We start from the raw sequence: 20,489 nt of genomic DNA, 5'->3' as shown, positions 1-20,489 counted from the left end.
ATGTTTTCTCTCAAGCAGCCCAAGCCCACCTTCAAGTCCTACCTTCTGCCGCTGCCTCAGGTAACGAACGGCCTTCCGCCTCCGTCGCCGCCCTGCCCCGAGCCCGGCCCTGGCCTTGCCCGAGGGTCCGCCGCCGGGGCCGCTCGCCCGGGGCGCTGCCCGCAGCCTCTCCCCGCCGCCGGCGGGACTTGGGGGGGGCTCCCCTTTGGAAATGCTCCGCCGCGGCGGGGAACAAAAGCGGGGCGGCCGGTGCGAGGTGCCTGGGAGCGGGCGTGTGCGGGGACGGGCCCGAGGGCACAGCTCGTGTCACAAAAAAGTCTCGTATCAGTTAAAACCGGCCGGTGTGAGGTTGTTTTGGAAAGTTCAGGTGTTTCGGGCCCTTTGCGCGGGGGGGTGGTCGGTGTTACTTGCGGCCGCCCTTTGGGGAGAAAAGAGCCGGCTCCTGGCCGCTGGGCAGAGAACTAAGCTCTCGCCCCAGCCAGCATTTCACATGGAAAACTTGGCTGGCGGCATACATAAGAAAATCAAGCATATACATCAGGTATATATAGTAGAATACTATTCATAGTGCATATAGTATCAAGCATATATAATAGAACCACCAGGATATTTTGTGTGGTCTGGGTGTGCACTTGACAGAATGTGATTTTTATTTATCTGTTTCAGATAAGGCAGGGCCTCTTCTAGCAACACATTTGACATGTTGACTCATTTTTGCTCTTTCACATTTTCTTGGTAAAAGTGAAACGTCGATGCAGCGTTGTTCTGGGTGTTTCTTGTCCTGGCATATGCAATATCGCTGTCAGTGTAGGAATTAAGGTTATTTCACTGATGGTTCCAGTCTTTTTATAGAAGTATTTTTATTTTTGAGGGTTGGAATTAAAATGCAGATAGTCATGTATGTGTTCTAGGCTTTGTTTTTTGGAAATGTTTCTTATGTTGGAAGTAATGCATGTTAAAATTTGTTTGAGAGTTTTGTGCAAACTTCGGTGTCCCTACCTGTGTAAAGCTTGTTGTAGGACATGAGCATTTATGGCTTAACATTTATGGAATGTTAAACCAAATTGGTTTTTGGTCATCCTGTGAGTTGTTATAGCCTAGGTTACACAATTAGCTAAACATTAGCACTTTAAATATTATATTATTCTTCTGGTACAAAGCTAAATGTACACAAAACTTAATATCTTTACAGAAAGCTGTTGCTGTGATTGGATCCTAGCTCCTTAAGATCAGCTTTTTAAGTTAAAAGAAGAACTTTTTCTTTGCCCAAATAGATTGGACTTGTGTCTGATTGTAAAATTCTGATTCTTAAGAAAATTCTATTTTTTTTTTCCCCTCCAGGCTGAAGACCATACAGCTTCAGAACCAAGGATTAAAAAACTGGAACCGGTACTTCTGCCAGGTAGGTATAAATCAGGAACTGGACAGATACCTCAACAAGGCTATACTCAAGCCTTTTGTTTATTATAATAGAATTGGTAAAATGTAAATGGTTCTCCCTATTTTTCTGTGATTATTGATTTTGGTATATTTTAATCTTGGCATGCTCTTTGAGGAAATATAACTTCTAAGTAGGAAAATCTAACGATATTTGCATCTGTAGAAAATTGTTCTAACCTGCCTGAAGCACTAAATAACTACATAGGCAGTTTTGCCTGTGTAATGCTTTAGTGTAGAATAATGTCTTGGTTTTATTGCAAGTATTTGAAATGAAACTGTTGTAAATTTTGTAACATTTATGACACCTTTTAGAAGACTACTAGTAATTATATTTTTGTCAGATAGTCAGACCTTCACCTGGGTGCAGAACTCACTCACCATAGCATGTATTGTAGTCTTCCTTTATTTTAAAGGGAAATATTCATAGCATTTCTAGTAGGTAGGTACGATTGACTGGTGTATTGGAAAACATCTAATACCATCTTTATTCATTTACTCATATTGAATATGCAGCTGTTACATAACTTTGGAATCTGCAAGTGTCTTTAAACCTAGGCAGAATAACCTTTTTAGGAAGTGGATGAGAAAAGCAATGTTTTTATTATTGTTCATAATTACATGTTGATAAGAACATAGGATATTCCTGACTTGCCTATTTTAAATAAGAAATAATCTTTGGTAAATGGCATTTTGATCAATGGGGATTTCTAAAAGCCATTTTCAGATACCAGAGGAACAATCTGCTGTTCTCAAGATTACTTTCATTGCAAACTGTACATCACAGTAATAAATTTGGCGTGCTGTTTTTAAGGGTATTTTTGAGTTTAAAACAGAACAGTATGCTGCATTTTTTCCTTAGCATTCAGCTTACACGTTAACAAATTTGAATTTACACACACGTACTAATGTAGGCAGCTATTGCTGTCATGTTGTGTAAGTTGATAAAACATGTTAACTTTCAAAGTGCTCAGTGGAATAAACAAGTTACTCTTAAAACTTATTTCTGTCACTACTTCATATGGGCCTGTTGTTAATTAAGCAGTACTAATTGCTATGTGGTACGGTCCAGTGATGTACCTTAAGCTTAAGAAGCTGAAATATTGTGGAAGAGGTTCAACTGAAAGACTGAAACTCTTCATGAAACAAAATAATACATATTTTGCTTGAGGCATAAATATCCTAAAATACATTGCTTGTTATTTGAAATAGTTATATTTTTATGCTTGCAAAACTTCTGCTTACCGCTTGGCATCTCACTGGTTATGTTGCCGTTGATATTCATCCAAGGTCTTTGACTCACAAGGAAGTGACTGCATGTTCTTCTCTGAGACGTTCCACAGAAAATGCAAGGCAGTATGAGATTGCTTTTCTCGAAATGTGGCACATCTTGCCTTTACTGTGGCACATATGCATCAGCAGTTAGAGAAAACAACTTCTGTGCAGTAACTTTCTGCAGTGTGGTTGGTTCTTTATTTGTGAAACTCTGAAGTACGCTTAAAATGGTGCTGACTGGGTTTGTTTTTCTCAACCAGCTTATATTTATCCCACGTTTGCATCATTTCCCTTGTTTGCACTATCTTTGAAGTAAGCATTTGATGGCTTTTGGGACATTTGTAGTAAGTTGCCTCAGGTTATATCGAAACTGACTGAAAGAGTATGACTTGCTAGAGAACTAAAATTTCCACCTCTGTCATTCTAAGGTGTTACTTTGAATTATTTCATAATAAAATTCACTTCTCAGCCACAGAATAGCTCTGACAACATCTTTTCATTTTTGTGTGCTTCAGTCTGGGTGAGGGGTTTAGAAGTTTACAAGTGACTTATTTTAAATTACTTAAATGGAACTTTTCCTGTTTAAAGTTAAGCACTGGCCTATACACATTTCTTTTGTTTCTGTCATCAAATGGTGCAGCAGAAAAGTGTATAAACAAGTACGCATTGTACCGTTGGATGGACTGGCTTTTGGATTTGTCATAACCCAAGTTTCTGGCCAAATGCCAACTCATTTAATTATATTAAAGCTGACTTGCACTCCCTTGCAAGTACGCTTTGAGTATGGTATTCTTAATATCCTGTCCTTAATAGTTGTGTGAAATTGCTTTTTGCTCTCAGGAACAGAGTTAAACCTGCATGGCTGAATGTTTATTATGCTTCTTTAATTAGTGGAACTTTTAAAGAGTTCTTTTGGAATTCAATTATATTAGCACAAGCAGTTATTTGCTTTTGTAATCTTTGAAAACTGCAAATACTTGCGTTAAACTTTTGATTCCCAAAACATAGTCACTTTAAGGGAGTAGCTTACTAAAACTTGCAGCTAAATAAAGTAGCTAAATACCCTACTGTCTAACTTGTATTTCTGTGCAGTGGAGATTAGGAGAGGGAGTTCCAGACATAGAAATAATATGTCAGGTTACAAAATGAGAAGGGTTTTATTTAAAAAAAAAATTGGAGTTTACATTAGAATCAACTTTTAACCTGTAGAGTTTATTTTTAAAGTTTCCTCTGGTGCCCAGAGGAAAAGAGACTCATCTCTTCAGCCTGTATTCTCATGGAACTGTGTGCCCTCAGGAGGGTGATATATTAGGAAAAGCAGCAAACATTGCTTAAAGCAAGTAAAAACCTTGGTTGTAAGTGGTAACACTGATACTGCAGTAGAGAAAAGCAAATAATTGTATAGAATCTGGTATAATTTCATTCCCAAACATGATATGGGTTTAAGATGGAGTTATAAACATGTTTTCTTTCTCTTTCTGCAGTTCTGTTCTCCTAGTGTAGCTCTCTGAGCAGGAGTTTTTGCAGAGTTAGTTGGAGAGTTGGCCTGTGTAACAGTTTCACTTTGTTTTCCTTTGTTAGTTTGCATAGCTTGTTTTATAAGCAAGTCAAAGTGGAAAAAATAGAGAAATAGCAGGTAGTCCACCAGTCAGTCTGTTAAAGTGCCTTGCCTGGCGAGTAGGAAATTAGCTTGTGTGCTTTAGGGGAGAATTAGGTTAAAGTTGTTAAACTTGACGGTATGCTTTGTTCTGGTAACCAATTGTAGCCTATTTTCCACAACAATGTCTGTAGCATTTTTGAGACATTAACCTAAGCATTCAAAAAAAATTGTACGATGTAGCTAGAATACAATGCCCTGTATGTTTTTGTGATGAGAATGGCAAAGCAGCGTGCAGGGGGGAGCCCTGCATGGGTGGGTGAGGAACCAGCCCCGTCTGTGCCCTACTGTGAGCAGTGACGCGCCGTGGGTTAGGCAAGACCAGGCGAAAGGGCCCTAGCTGTTGCTCAGGCAGGATGTTCTGCAGGAGATTATCTAACTAATGGAACATCTGATTAAATGTGAGAAAAGGATTGTTCCTCCTGAATCTTAATACCCACTTGTAGTAATTGTTTTAAAGTGTTGCTGAGTGTACTAATTTGATAGTAGATTGAGTTAGTGGTTGTTACCTGTAGGTTTTTACAAAACAGCTAGAAATGGTTTAGTTGGTTTTGGGTTTGAAACTTTATACAGTAAAATTATAGAAGGAAACTGAACTAGAATTGTATTTTTTTGTCTTTAACACTTGCTCCCTTAACTCTGAGGCAAGTTAAGGGAATATGGGTGGTGAACTGCTGTTGCAGAGCAGTTATTCATAGTCTCTTGTCTGCAGCGTGTTTCGTGGTCAGAGCACAGAAGTTAACTTCAGTGCTGTCATTGGTGTGCGATGACACCCGTGGTGGGTTTATAATAAACAGGTCCTAAGTATGGTGGGACTGGGCCAGATGTCACCTCCTGCTGACGGTGGATGCCAGCAGGCATGTAGGAAGAGGAAAGAACTGGACAAGCAGCACTCCCAGCTCTTGTTCTGCCCCCCCTGCTCCTCCAGCATGTGGCACAGGGACTTTCCTCTTAGAGTAACATAATGGGGAGATCCCAGTGAGGAGTCATAGAGACAGTGCTATCATATTTAATTACTCTTCTTGCTGGATTTTTCTTACAGGAATTTATCCAATTGCTTTCTATAGCCATGTAGACTTGGATCACCTTCAGCCTCATCTGGTGAGAAGTTCAGCAGTTTAATTATATGCTGTTACAAACTACCCTTATTTGTTTGTTCTGAACTTACCACCATCTAGTTTCTTTGGATAAATCCTAGTTCTTGTATGACATGGCAAACATCAAGCTGTATTCCTCCATTCCATGTGATTGGTGATTGTGTCATTTGTCTACTCTGTTTTGCTTCTCTTTAGCTTAGTTGTCTTAGTTGCTCCTAAGAAGGAAGCTTTCTGTACTTTTAATCATCCTTTTGATTACCTCTGAACATTTTCCGGTTGTCCTGTGCTCTTGTTGAGGTGCGATTACATATTGTGTTCGAGATTTTTGCCACTGGATCTATTTGGCTTGTATCTAGTAATGCCAATCTAATTGGTTTTGCCACCTGCTTTTGGGTTTTGGTTTGCATTTTTGTATACGTGTGCCTTTAGATAGACAACTGACAGTAGAAATTTAGTTGTGGGAGATTTTTAAGCCTGTATCATGGAAAGTTGTTGTGTTTTTTTTCAAAGCATCTGATTCTTCCAGCTCGTTTTCTATTTTTTTTCCCTGCTTTCTGCAAATCTTTAGTACATTAAGTCATGTGTTCCAGAGCAGCTGCAGCACATCTTGTGATAGGAGAAGGAAAGAAACTTTTTGGTGAGACACTCTTGTGCGCTAGTACCCCAGGTACGTTGGCTGCTGACTGCTTTGAACCCCTGCACCTCTTGCTTGGCTTTTCCCTTGGTTTGGGGTGTCCCAGAGCTGGAGGGCAGAGCCCGGGGTGTTGCAGGGTGAGTGCGGGGTGCCAGTGCTGTGGCTGGGGAGGCGGAGGGTGAGAAGTAGGGACCTGGTTAGTGAGCGTAACCCCAGAGATTTATCGGGTCTGCTTTTCCTGTGTATTAGGAATCATTTTAGTTAACACCGCAAAGAGGAAACTGGGATTGTTTAACTGCTTGATACAAGTAGTAATGCTGTTACTGTCAGTGCCTTTTTCCATGTCTACTTCTGGAATGAGCTGTTGATACTCAAGTGGGTATGGATTGATCTGTTAAGGATGTTCATCTGTTGATGGTGAGTTGAGATATTCAGTCCTTATCAGCAGTGACAGGCTAAAACTTCTATGAAGTCAGTTTCTGATTGTTTCCAAAGCGTATTCAGTTGTTGATTCTCATTTCCAGTGTTGTGGTGTGCTAGCCAAGGCTCTCTTACTCATTGCGCAGCTGATTAGGATGACTTATTGCAGAGTTAGGGGTTTTTCCCTGCGTCAAGTTTCTCATTTGAAATTAAAATGTTACTGTAAAAGTTTGTTTTTAAAGTTTCTGTGTGTTATTAGACAAGTAAGTGAAATAGCTTTGTAATTTCAACTCATTTTCAGGAATGAATGTCATATAAGAACATGAAATTATTTTCAACGTTTCAGAATGGCCAGATTAGAAAATCAGAATGGCAATTTGTAAAGTCATACAATGCCCTAAAGCTTTTCTAAAGTAGATTTTTTTTTTCTTTTTTTGGTCTACACCATGAAGATACCAAAAGTTTTTATTTAAATAAATTATGAGCTTCAAATTCTAGATTTGAAATCTGAAACAGCAGCTTTCTGCAAACAAATCTTTCATACTGCAAGAAGTTTAAAAATGAACCAAGCATTTTACCTATATTTAGAATAAATGAGGCATCACTTAGAGTAAGTATATAGTAAATACTCTTTTCTATTACAGCTTTTTTTGTTTGTTTGACTCAAAGTAAATTTTCAGGTACATTTTGGGTTCAGTTAACTGCTTGTTTTGTTTTTGGTTTTGCTTTTTTTAAAGATTGGCATGACAGAAGTACTATCAAGGCAGTCTGCATGTACAATCTAGGTTCCAGATACAGTCTTACAAGTGGATTTTACTGGATGGAGTCAGTTTTGTTCTGCTGCCTTTGTTGTGAATACATAGAGTGTATTTCTTAAAGTTTCTCACTAGTAATATATTTGAAGTATTTGTAAATAATCTACAAAAATACATCCCTATTTGCAACACATTAGCTGTAGGGCAATATGGAAATCATTCTCTAAAGGTAGAAGGAGGAACAGGCTTTAAAATTGTATATTTTAATGTTTCTGCCTGTGCATTCTGCAAAACAATTCCGAAGTAATTGGTTTGTGCCCACTCTGTCCCACATATATTTAATGCCACAAGTCATTAAAGTCCAGAAAGGGGATAAAATGTTAGTGTAGATTCTGAATTTGGTCAGCTGACCAAACTACTGGGTTTTTTGTCTCCTGGCAAATATATTTGCTTCCAATGAAGTAAGTCTTCAGCAAACTAATTTCTAAGGAACGTGTTTCTGTATTGATTTATTTATTAAGCCAAACCTGACTAATTTGTGCTAGACCAGGTAATATATTACAAGTTTGGAACAGCATCTATAACTTGTATTGGTGACATAGTTACAAAATAACAGGCTGAAAACCACCATCCTCTCAAATTGTTACTGATTATATTGTTTAGGCAAAGTCAGGCTTTGGGAATCTGTAGTTTATGCAGCCAGACTAAAAATATGCAAAACCCAAAACACTCTCCTCCTTCGCTGGCTTGTCTGGTGTCCACTTTACAGAACTCTGACCAAATCATTGCTAAAAGATCTTTTTTTTTTTTTTTTTTTTTTTTTTTTTGGAGGGGGTGGTGGTGTAATTGGGGGTGTGTATGTGATAAGGTTATTTTAATTTGGCCTAAAAATACATACTGCTGCCAAAAGAAGCTGTTTATTATTCCAATTTTTTTCATCACAGTTGTGTGTCCTATTAGCTACTTGGTGCTGACACTTTTTTGTGCAGCCAAAGAACAAGGCAGACCAGAGAGCTAATTCACGTGAAATCAGGACTGACAAAAAAAGGAAGAAAAGTACGGTTAGAATTATTTTCAACTGGATCAATTCTCTGATGGGACTAACAAAGTCTTTCACAAATGGCAGTGCCAGCACAAGGGTTGAGGTGGGAATGAATGTTGAATATGGAACTGTTCCCATTTTAGGGGTGATACAAGTTGTTGGATTAAAGCAACTCTGTAAGCATGATCAGCTTTTTAATCTGCCGCAATACTTTGTTTTGGATCTAGTTTCTAATGAGAGGCTTGCTCATGGTGGATGTTCCCACCTTGCCATGGGAACTCCTGTTGGTTGCCTGCTCTATGTTTTTGTGTCCTTCACTGCGTTTCAGGGGCATGGGGGACGTTTTTGTTGAGCATCCCATCCTAGTTCAGAAAAGCAGTATCTTTTCAGATCCCTCCCGTGGTCAATTCCTTTTGCAGGGGTTTGCAATTCCTTTTGCCAATAATGGCAGATTAGCCATTATTGGACAAGTACTGGTTTTAATCTTGTTATTGTGCATGGGGAAAGAATAGTTGTTCTTTGAAGACTTTTACCAAGAAGTCTTTACTTTGGTTTTGCTATTTTTTTTTCCTCATTGAGCCTTTCTAAAATTTAGCTGAGCTCTTGTCATGCTTTTTCTCTTTTTCTGTTTGTTACCACACTAGAGAAAACTGTACAATATTCATATGATAATAATTTTTCTAATCAGATTGGCAAAGCAAGCTCTTTTGGTATTGTGCATTTAAAACATACCACTTCTCCAGGCAATGGTTAGAGTTGTGTTTTGAAAGAAATCCCAGGTTCTCCTCTTAAAAATTAATGCAAGTAGCATATATCCAAATGGTTTTTCATTCCAAATAATCACAGTATTGAGCTGTCCTTTTGGAACAACATTTATACTTTGGTTTTGGTTGTTTTTGCTTTCTGCAGATGTACAGAAAATTAAATGTAATCTATTTTTTAACTAAGTGTGAAGGTATTGGAAAATGGTTGGGGGAAATAAAAAGACGGGTGATACCTACAATAGCCTGCAGCTTTTTTTGTCTTCACATACCTTAAATCCTTAAATACATTGTAAGAGCTCCTGAAAATCAGAAAAGAGATTAAAAAAATTATTTCATGAGTTTACAAATACTTTTTTCTTAGTTTGGAAGTGGTTGAGCACACTGAACAGAAGATTCATTTAGAAGTGGATTAGAGCCATTTACATCTAAATGCTTGGTGCATACTAATAAACCCATACAATTTTGGTATTCTCTCTACAAGAGAACAGCTAAGAAAAGGCAGCTAAATGGGGTAAGATGTTCTAGATTTCAGTTACTTATTAATGAAGCTTTTACTGGAAATTCTTACTTGGAAATTTATAGGAGTTAATTATTTGCCAATCATTTTGGAGCAGTTTTAGACTTATATCTTTCCAAATACAAGTGAATGCATTAATGTGCATTTTTAATGGTTAAATGGCTACTTGAAATAACTTTAGCTTTTCTGTTGTGAACTTTTTAGACTATCTTTTCACATAAACAAGCTGATTTTCTGTTGTCTTAATTGGGTATAAGCACTCTCAGCATTATAAATGAGGAGCAGGGGCTTAGTTTCCTAGGTGTATTGTAAGTGCTAGGTTTTCCTGAATTTAGGTAGGAATTACATGACTGTATAAAGTACTCAATACCCTCTATTGTCCTTATGTCTATTAGACCTTGAATGTATACTAAACATATTCAGATTTTGATTTAGAACTTCAGCTCTCTCATTAAGGATAGCTTATACTAATACATCTATTCTTATGCTTCTAGTACAGCTTTGAAAAAGTTCCCTTAGTGTTATGTAGGGTACCTGCAAACTTCTTGAGCCTGGACTTGCATTATTCACTTACGGAGTCTGATTTCAGCCATTCATTGCCTCTAGCAAGGATCAGGTTCTTCATGTGCTAGAAATACTGTGTGGGAGTGTTTGAACGTGTGTGTGTGTGCTCTATCTCTCTGTGTACATATTGGCGGGTGAGTGTATATATACAATGCAGTATGAATATATCACCTTGTGAACTGCTCAGTTACTTTATTTCATTCTGCAACATTTTTGTATTGTCAGTACCATTTGATTTGTTGAATACTGTTCCGTCTGCCTCACCTGGGACGTTAGTAAGGCTGTGGTCCTAGATGCTATTCCATCAGCCTTCTTCCCTGAAAACTAAGGTTTTAAGATGCGCTGCCCTGCTATATTCCTTCTGTATTCATAGGCATCAAAACTGCCAGGAACTCTTTTGGATGGAAGGGTTTGGCAACTACTTCAGCGAGCAACTGAAAACCTGGAAGTTACTCGAGGTCTCTTTCTTTGTTGGCATGTTTCTTGAATTCTAAGCTAAGATAATACAGAATCTTAAAATAGCAAGCCTGAGAACTGGGTATATAGGTGAAAGAGGATTATTTATGCATCTTCTACTGCTATAAAGAAACCAGACCCTCGTCTGTAGAGAAAATGTGGAAATTTCCAATGACAAGTTCTAATGCAGTGCTAATTCTAGCAGCTCTTTCTTAGTATTTCAGACCTATTACATTTCCGTATTGTCTGACTGCCCTGTTATTTATAACAAATAATGATAAAGCTGACAGAAAATACACCAAAAAAGTGAAGAAAATGTTTCAGATATTTTGTGTGATCTGCATTTATGCAGGTTGTTGAATCCAGAGTCCCTGATAGTAAGTTACATATTACTACCTTCATAAGATAAACAATCCAAAAAATTAATCACCATCTTGTGGGGCATGGCACCAAAATTGACAAAAATATTGTTCAGTAGTGGGAAAAATGGTCCACAACATCTTTTATTTTAGGATGTTATTGATTAGGGATTGTGTTTTCAGATTTTGCAGACAGGAGTTGCCCTGAAGCCTAGACCAGAATTGCTTAGTGTGACTCGGGCTGGGGACAGAATGGGAGCTGCTGCCCAGCAGCTGGGAGACCTGTTGGTCCATCCTCCTGCTCATCAAGGAATTCAGCATTTTTCGTTGTGCCTCTGTTGTCTCCAGTTCCCATGCGTGCTCTGCTTTCCGAGTGTTATTTGGATTGTAGTGAACTATGCATTATGGTGGAGTAGGTATATACCGTGAATTCTCTTAACATCCAAAATATGAAACTGTCAAATTGCATGTGCTTTTGGGAGGTTTAGCACATTTTTTTTCTGACGGTTAGGAGTTTCTGAGGCTGTGTGTTAAGTGGAAGGTGTATTAGCTAGAGACATCCTTCAGTCTCTTGTGTTATTTTTGTGATTCACATACTCAATGTAGAAATATTTTTATTAAACATGATTAGGCTTTATATAGAAGGGTGGCAACCTGTAATTTTTCTTCTGGTTTCCTGTCAGAGTTTAAACAAACTGCTCTTGTCTCCTGAGATCATACTTTGAGTGCTGGAGTCACATGGAAGTGTTGACTGCTGTTCCGTGTCTGGAACAGCTTGTGACTGTTTACTGGAAAAAGCAGCAGCTACATTGTGAAAATGTGCAGTGTAATATCTGTGAATAGCTCTGTTGTTGACACTTGTGTAGAAAAATCACCTACTCAACTACAAATACAAGAAGGGTTCATTGTTTAAGACCTACGTGTACTCCTTACGCTGTTCATCTACTTTCCTAAATTTGTGTTAAGGTTGGAAGGTTTGCACCTTTTTTTATTGCTCATTGCGGATGTCCAAACGAAGGATAAAAGCTGGATCAATGTAAAATTCCAAGCCTGCATTTTAAAAAAAAAAAGTTCAGTTTCTCGAGGCTTTTGAAAATGGCATCTGTTAAATTTTCATTGCAAACTTTCTCACGCTTTGTTGTGAATGTTCAAGCCCTTTGGTTGGAATTGGTGTGTGCGCGCTCTTGCCATGATGTAATACTCAGGTTCAAAACTGACAGTTCTGTGTTAGGGCTGTAAATTTGAGTCCAAATGAGAAACTGGGCCAAAAAATCCAGAATGTATTTCTGTTGGATGAAATGAGAATAAATGAAGTTGCACTAAAATAGGATTAGAATTAACATCTTGTAGTGTTGCCACAAGGAATGGAGGAGGGAAGGAAAAAGGGCAGGCTTTGCTAAGGAGATTGATGTAGTGTGTACAGTAAGGCAGGCCTTACACTGTAGCAGCTTCAAATTGAGAGCTGTAATGGATCTCCTATTTCTCTACTGTCTTGTAGCATCAAGGACCTGAAGTACTGAAATATTTTGGTAAGAGTAATTTGTGCTTTTACCAAGAGAGTCTCCTGTGTGATACTAAAAAATATTACGCTTGACAACAGATACGGGCATGTTATATGGGAGGAAAAAGTACCTACAGAAGTTGCACTTCTTTCTATGGTGTATTTGGCTCTCCATATCTTTTTATTAAATCCACTGGAGGTACTGAGAAAGGGAAGAATAAAAACTATTTTGGTTTAGAAGAACTGACTTTGTGGAGAGGGGAAGCTTCGCAGGCAGAATGTGACTGAGAAGTTGACATTGAATGGTTGAAGATTAACTTCATCTGTGAGGAGCTGCTTTAATATAGATTTGGGCTTTTGCAGTTAAGTAAATAACTTATTAGAAAAAATGCTGGCCATTAAGAAGTTTCAGGCCAGACTCTGCTGAAAGTATTGAAACATTTTCATCACGATGTTTAACGGAAGTAGGGCTTGTCATTCTCATGTACCCCATTATAAGACATTGTTTTCAATTGCTGTGGACTTGGCTGAACTTTAACTATTTGTACTGAAGCTGTCAGAATCAGATACTTATTTTTTTTTTCCAAAATGTTTGAGAAAAGATTTAAAGCTCCAGCACATCTCTTTATAGAGCATTTGCACAACTCTTGCCACTTGTGGCATAGATGATGCACATATACGATAATCGCGGGTCCATGAAACTTGTCCCCTTACATCTTCAAAGTCCCAGAATACTCAACGTAATTCTGCCAGCTCAAGGCTACAGAGTTAGTTCAAGGAATTTTTGTAGCTGTTTATCACAACTGAACTAAAAGCAGGGGCTCTGTTTGCTGCTGCTCTTTGTGGATTCCAGGCTGATGCCTGATGATGGTATCAGGGCAGCTTCGCTGGACCTCTTGGGATGAGGAGCATGAGCAGAGGCTGGGTCTCCGGACTAGCACAAGGTGCATTTCCACTCAAGCCTTTGGAATGCTAAAGACAGTTCTTTGAATGTGTGGTTATTTGGGTGCAGTGGCAACTAGCAGAGGAAAACACCTTCTCTAGATCAGGAGACAGATTGGAGGTTTATTCAAAGTTATATCCGTACTTATTGGGCATAGAGATAACTGATTACTGCCTACTGATTAGAATCACCCAAAGAACTGACTGGTTTCTTGCGAAGCATAGGTCACTCTGAGATGATATTTCGGGCAACTGGGACTAAATATGCCCAACCTATTACGAGTAAATTAGGCTTTAGCAATCTTTAGTCCTTAGTCTTTTTTTAAACAAAAACCTACAGCTATTATAAAATAACACTTTTCTTGAACACACTTCGACTCCCGCACTGTTTGTGGTAGACAGCAGCAGAAGGAAGTGGTTGATCTGATGACAGAAGCGAAAGCCCTATACAGGAGTAAAATAAATTACCAAGTTTATTTCCTGAAATAAAAATGGAATTACTTTTAGCTTTCAGAAACCTTTGTATCTCCGTTGTAGAACTAAAAAGTAACATTATGTGTAGCAATTTACTTTTTCTTTTTAAATAGTCCTCAGTCTCTGAGTTCATGAACTTTATATCTAAAGTACTTAACAATAGCCAGCTAATTTCAGTTTTTAAAATAAATGCTAGGTGAAGTACACGAATATATCCCTTTGTTTAAAGGACAGTGTTGTCCAAACCAATGAATTTTTACTAGTGAAGAATTGCAGATTTTGATCTCTGCGTATAAGGAAAGTAGTGTGGGTTTTGTTGGGTTTTTTTTTGTTGTTTTTGGAGAGTTTTTTTGGGGGGTTTTAACTGCTGCACAATATTGGCTGTTTTGGAATGATAGTTTTCTTTTTTTTCCCTGGAGTGGTGTTAATTAAACTCCAGGTTTGCCCAGAAGAGGTGTATAACTTGGAACAGGTAAAGAGCTGGGGGTTACTTGCTACGACAGACTTAGAATTGTTGTACCTACGGGATTTATATGGGCTTCTCTTTTCCCCTCCCCTTTTTCTGTTTTAGGTGAAATTGTGGTGAATGAAGTAAATTTTGTAAGAAAATGCATCGCGACAGACACAAGTCAGTATGACCTGTGGGGCAAATTGGTTTGCACTAACTTCAAGATTTCCTTTATTACGGATGACCCGATGCCACTACAGGTTTGTTGCGACTCACAAAACTACATCATGATGGTAATAGGATAGGTAAAATGGATCTAATTAGAATACAGTGAATCTGTCTCAGATCTGATATCAATATGATGCCTTCTAAAACAAAGCAGGCTAAATGGTGTGTGTGGTTCCACTGTCCTGTTCTGAATGTGCTGCTATTCCATCCCTTCCCTCAGAATACCAGAACAGAGCAAGTTTGGTGTGGAAGTACAGTCAGCTCTATTTACCTCTGTTTATAGAGGCTTCACTGGGAAGTGGTTTTACAAAAGGCAAAGCAGGAATTATATAAAAACATGTTCCTCCTTGAAGAAGATAATTGCAAATGTTCCTTTGACTAGACAAGTGCCAGATCAGCAAAGTCTTTAATGCATCCAAGTTTTATTGGCGTTACTGATGGAGGACAACTTCAAAAAATTAATTTTTGACATGAAGTGGTTCTCAAAACTAATTTCTGAAAGTGAATTAGTATTTTTTTCTTTCTATGGTTACAGTAATAGTTGGAGATTTTTTTGTATTGTGTGTGTATATATATTATGCTTCAGATTGTATTGAATTTCTACCAGCAACTTTTGAGGCTAGTAAATTCAGTGCAAGTGGTGGGGTTATTTTGCATACTCCACTGGGGTTTCTAAACTGGTGTGCGTTCGCCAGCACAGGGGAGCTGTTTCCACAGCCTCTAATTGCCTGCGAATAGGCGAAGGTGGAACACGTCAGAAAAGTCTAGGCATGCCTGATTTTTGTCATAGTTTGTTCAAAGTTGTGCTGTATATCTGGTTGTGAACTGCAGAACTGCAGTTAATGGCTATGAGTTCGTGTGTTTCAGAAATTCCATTATAAAAACCTCCTCCTTGGTGAACACGATGTCCCACTGACATGCATTGAGCAGATTGTCACAGGTATGTCAAAAATAGTTATGTATGATGACAGGCTTTAAACTTACTCAGTTCAAAGCTGTAAACTGCTCGTTAGGTTGTGCAGAATTGTTGACACTTAAGCTTTTATGTCATTAATCTTCACTGATTTGAAAATGCAATTTATTTAAAATTAGGATAAAAGCCTTAAAAGCTGAATAAAACTTGAGGTGCACAGTGAGACACATAGAGGTGTCCTAAAACACTTGTCTTGGGTTCCCTAGAGGAACTTAAGTTTAACCCAGAAGATGCCTGCAACCAGGCAGCTATGTCAATTAATCACTCAAAAGCTATGTTCCCCAGTTTTCCCAGTTACCACAAATAAAATCCCTGTGGCTTCTGATTCTCACTTTTTACACCTTAACATTCTCTGTTTGAAAAGTCGAAGAGACACAGCCCATCTGTGCAGGTCTAGACCAGCTGGCAATTTACAATACTTACATTCCTGAGTTTTATGTAAGAAATAAGGAGTTAATCTTAGTCTTAACTCCAGCACTTTTTTAATACATCCAAGTAACAAAAAAATAATTAAAAAAAAACAGCATATGTGCAAATTACTGTGCATGAGAAGGCTGTTGCAGCCCTTCCAATTAACTGTCTGGGAGCCAAAATTGCTCTTGGGAATACTGCGTGTTACTTCCTTGTTTGTGAAGTTGATGGACAAAAGTAATCTGGACATACAGGAAGCAGAAATTCATCCACTTGTTTGAAAGGTGATCAATCAACAGGAGGACCTGTACGTTTTCTACATCGACTGAACAGTTGAAATGCATTATTAAATGGAAAAAGTGCTGGTAGCAGCATTACTATATCTGTTTGAGCCAGTCTTGCATTGTATACTTGCAAAACCCAGCCCAATAGCTTTATCTTTTTTTTACAGTGAATGACACCAAGAGGAAGCAGAAGGTCCTCGGTCCCAACCAAAAACTTAAGTTTAATCCAACTGAATTAATAATTTATTGCAAAGACTTCCGTATTGTCAGATTTCGTTTTGATGAAGCTGGTCCCGAAAGTGCAAAAAAGGTATTGAATCTCCTTATGAAATCTTGCCTTGTAGTCATTACACATAGCAACAGCTGTGCTAATAAGAACGTTTTGTTTTATGTTTTGATAGACAAGTAGGGGACAAGCACTGCAAATCAATCACATTCTGTTACTAGGATCTAGAATCTGTTTCTAGAAATCTAGAATATCTAGATTTTTATAGTCCAAATTGTTAGGTACAAAATTTAGCATGATGTATTCAGTGTTTCTTTTTGTATAAGAGAAACCTGCATTTCTTGCCATATCTGTTGCACTTTTAAAAATTACTAATTTATTAAACAAATTTTTTTTAAAGACTGGAATCAGACTACTGCATTGCAGCTGTACAACAGATGTTTACATTGTTACGTAAAATATTTGAAACTTTGATACATTTTCTGAAAGTCATAAGCTTAATTTACCCATAGGGTAAAGTTGTACTATCTTATATATATGCTTCTTACTTGCTTCACACAGCAAGTCATCCAGAGAGGTCTTGGAATGACCAGTTTCTCTCGTCTACATAAAACTATCTGCTCTTTCTCAACGTTTTCGTGGAAAAGACTTGCTTGCCTTGTAACAAGAGGAATAACTGTGATAACAAGAGGAATTACTTCTGTCTGTACATTCCTAGAAATTTCATTCCTTCCCCAGCTTTAACACTTGTCTTAAGCCTCAACAAAATCATACAGTGTTATTTAACATGGTAAACTCCAGATGAGTTTCTGCTGATCAGAGATGGTTAGTCTGTGACAACATGAGCTCACCAGCTTCCTCCTTCTGGATGCAGTGGTGGGGTGGGTTGTTTGAGTTAGAGCCCCCCTGGCCACTCCGGCACCCCTTCCTGGCCAGGCGGGGCACAGCAGCCCTTTCGTAAGGAATGACCCAATTTGCTCACAGAGCTTAAGAATTCCCCTTCTCAGTAGGATCAAGTTGGAGCTTAACCCTCTAAGTCCTCGGAACCATCTGTCTAGACATACGCCTGTTTGCAGTTACCAACTGAGGAACTGATGAACCAGTTCATCACTTCCTCACCTTTTACCCTCTCAAACAGATCCATGGGCAGAAGCCGACTCTCTTTTTCCTTGCTGCGCCTCTAGGTCCCTCCCTGCCTGCTGCCTTTGCTGTTGGTAACCTTTCACGCTTGGCAATCTTTCAGCACTCAATTCCCCTTTCTCAGCTTCTCTGAAATCTCCCTGGAGCAGCCTGACTACTGCAATATCTTTATAGCAACTGTTTCTAATTGGCTGTCACAGCTAAGAAGAGTGATTAGCCTGGAGGAGGGAGGAGGAGAGCGTAAACTCAGCATCTCATTAACACTTTTTGTGCTGCGTTTACCTACGCAAGAGCGAAAAGTGAAACCTTTTTATGAAGGCGCTTGCTTTATACATTTGTAATTACATGGTCCAACGTGATTTCTTTTGATAGGAAGAACAGCTGGTTCTAGAGATCCAGAAGGATCTGAATCTGTGTGGTTATAAAGATTTGCCATTTTCAAATACCAGAAGGCCTCACAGAGGGGTGGAAGAAAACTTGTGTGGGTACTATTGCAGTTTTGATGCATCAAGTAGGTTACTGCAGCTTTGTGTGGGTGTTTCACAGGAGCACACTTTTACTGAAGGGAGATAAGGTTGTATAACCTAATCTAATGTTTCCTTAATAACATTATTTTGTTAGCATTAAAATGCAAGTGTCTAAAACCATGCGGTCCTTAGATCAGGTTTCTTCTAGCAGGATTTTGCTTAAATTATTTTGGGATGCTGGCGAACACAACTAGAATGGTCTTACACAGCATATTGAATGGAGTTACTTTGTTCTGGCATTGAAATGGCATCCTAGGACCACACTCTTGAAAGGTTTTTATCTGATTTCTGTTCCTGCCCTTTAAGTAGTACATATTAGCAAGGTTGTCCTGAGATTTAGAGACAAAGAGAGGTGGTCAGGTATGTATATATTTACATCCAACTCTTTGTGCATGAAAACATTGGTAGCTGTCTGCTTGGAAATAATTGTGTGAGCGTGACTTTTGTAGGGAGGACCAAGACTGAGCTCTGATGAGAGGGAATTCCTGCTCTTCTCTTCAGCTGAGCATGCTGGCATTGCCTTCTGACCAAGAGCAAGTTGTAGTAGAGAACTGACCAGGAGGCGCCTGTGGAGATCACCTAGTGCACCTTCCTCTTCAGAGTTGCCAGGATTAGGTCAGGTTAGCTGTGGATTTGTTCAATTGTATCTTGAAAACCACCGAGGATGGAGAGCCTTCTCCCTCTGTGGGTAACCTGTTCCAGTGCTGCATGGTTTTCCTGATGTGCAGCTGGAATGTCCCAAGATGAGTTTCTGGCTGCTGCCCATTGTGTCACTTGGCAGAACTGAGTCTGTAACTACCTTCCTGGTAGTGGTTTCCTGCAGCCTCATTACTGCACAGCTAAATGAGCCTAGTTTCTTCAGAAGATGTACTTCAAGACCATAATCACCTTGGGTAGCCAATTGCTGGGCTCTCCGCAGCTTCTCCACTTTCCTTTTTACCTGGGGACCTAATCTCCAGTCACTTCTTTGAGACAAACCAAAATAATTTTCAACTATATTGTTTTCTTCACAAATTTGCTTATGCTTGTTTTGGAGCTAGATATGAGGACCTCCTGAGTGAAAAATGAATGGGGTAAGTTGTGATTATGTGTTTTATGAAGGTTTTCTAGGGTGCTTAGTGTTGAAAAACTGCAGAACTCAGAATTTCTGAATGGAATCAGTGAATTGTGCAAGCTATAATTAAAATCGTGTCTGAAGTCTTCACGACTGAAGTTTCTTCGAATAAGGTTTTTTTCACTTGTTTTAAAATAAGCAGAGGGGAAGGCGATGTTACGGTGAGCATTGCAGTCTCGGTTCTGTAAAGCAAGAGACTTGCATGTTAGTGCTTCATAAATCATAAATAGCTTCCTTCGGCAAACTTTGCAGAACTACAGTCAGCTATACAAATCAGAGCAGGGAGATTTCTAACTAAATGTCATCCTGGTAATACAGAGTAGTATCAACCTATGAATGAAGCACTGGTAGGTCAAAATGCAGTATTTACCTACTAAATTATACACTTTATGGGAGTATAAATGTCTCTAACTTGCTGCCAGATGGTGGCAAATGTTCTGTTTAGAGCTATAGTTAAAGAAATAAAAACAATACACTTGATAATTACTATTTAAAAATGAGTTTGAAATATATGGAATAGTTACAAGGAGAACAGATACCAACTTTATACAGTGACGCAGTTTATTTCGTGCAAGTTCCCTGAATGCAATGGAAATACTCGACAGCGTTCGGTTACATAAATTGGTGTTGGCAAAGAGAATGTAATCTTTTCCTAAGGAAGTGTCTGTATTCGGTGAACGGGGCATAAGGGAGACTAACCCTTGCTAATTAAGCTAGAGGGTTAGAACAGAGGGTATCCTGAGTCTCTTTTAAAAAGAGTGAAAAGAAGGCTCTGCGTTGGAGAGCGATCAGGCTGCAGATATGGACAGTCTGACTGAGGTGCGTGGGTAATGGTAGAACTTTCAGAGGTGTCTTTCTCTGCCTTTAAGCAGAAACAAATTGGAAGAACACATTGAGTTCTGAGGGGAATTAGTTTATTTTGGGGTAAATTATTATGAAGAAGCTTAAAAATCAGTTCTATTAGAAAAATACTTTCACCATTAGTTGCAGCCAATACGTGCTAGTAAAACTCTGTCAACATTAATCAGTCAAGTAAATATTTCCTTCCTCATTTTTATTAAGGGATATTTGGGAGACAAGAGTTAAGGAATAATAGAGGGAGTGGAAAGTCGCACTCATCGCTATTTAGCAGTTTAATTCTGGTTTGTCTCTAAAATAAAGCTATAGAGTCTCCAAAGGAAGGGAAGCCAGATGGGTGTGGGAGGAAGCGGAGGATGGGGAAGCGAGGGTAAGCAAGCTGGGGA

The 20,489-nt window shown here is 38.8% G+C and overlaps 1 protein-coding gene across 1 annotated transcript in view; it reads left to right on the top strand.

Moving 5' to 3' along the window:
• The window catches only part of MTMR10 (myotubularin related protein 10), a 38,884-nt gene continuing 18,395 nt past the window's right edge, over window positions 1-20,489 (top strand). The window contains exons 1-5 of the mRNA XM_074155996.1: window positions 1-60; window positions 1,342-1,402; window positions 14,466-14,602; window positions 15,438-15,510; window positions 16,406-16,548. Of these exons, the coding sequence (XP_074012097.1) occupies window positions 1-60; window positions 1,342-1,402; window positions 14,466-14,602; window positions 15,438-15,510; window positions 16,406-16,548 (474 nt within the window). The remainder of the gene's footprint in view (window positions 61-1,341; window positions 1,403-14,465; window positions 14,603-15,437; window positions 15,511-16,405; window positions 16,549-20,489) is intronic.

The sequence above is a fragment of the Numenius arquata genome, chromosome 11 (genome assembly GCF_964106895.1).
Source record: "Numenius arquata chromosome 11, bNumArq3.hap1.1, whole genome shotgun sequence".
NCBI classification, from domain to species: Eukaryota; Metazoa; Chordata; class Aves; order Charadriiformes; family Scolopacidae; genus Numenius; species Numenius arquata.
The sequence above is the reverse complement of the archived record's forward strand: the minus strand, read 5'-3'. Positions and strand labels throughout refer to the sequence as shown.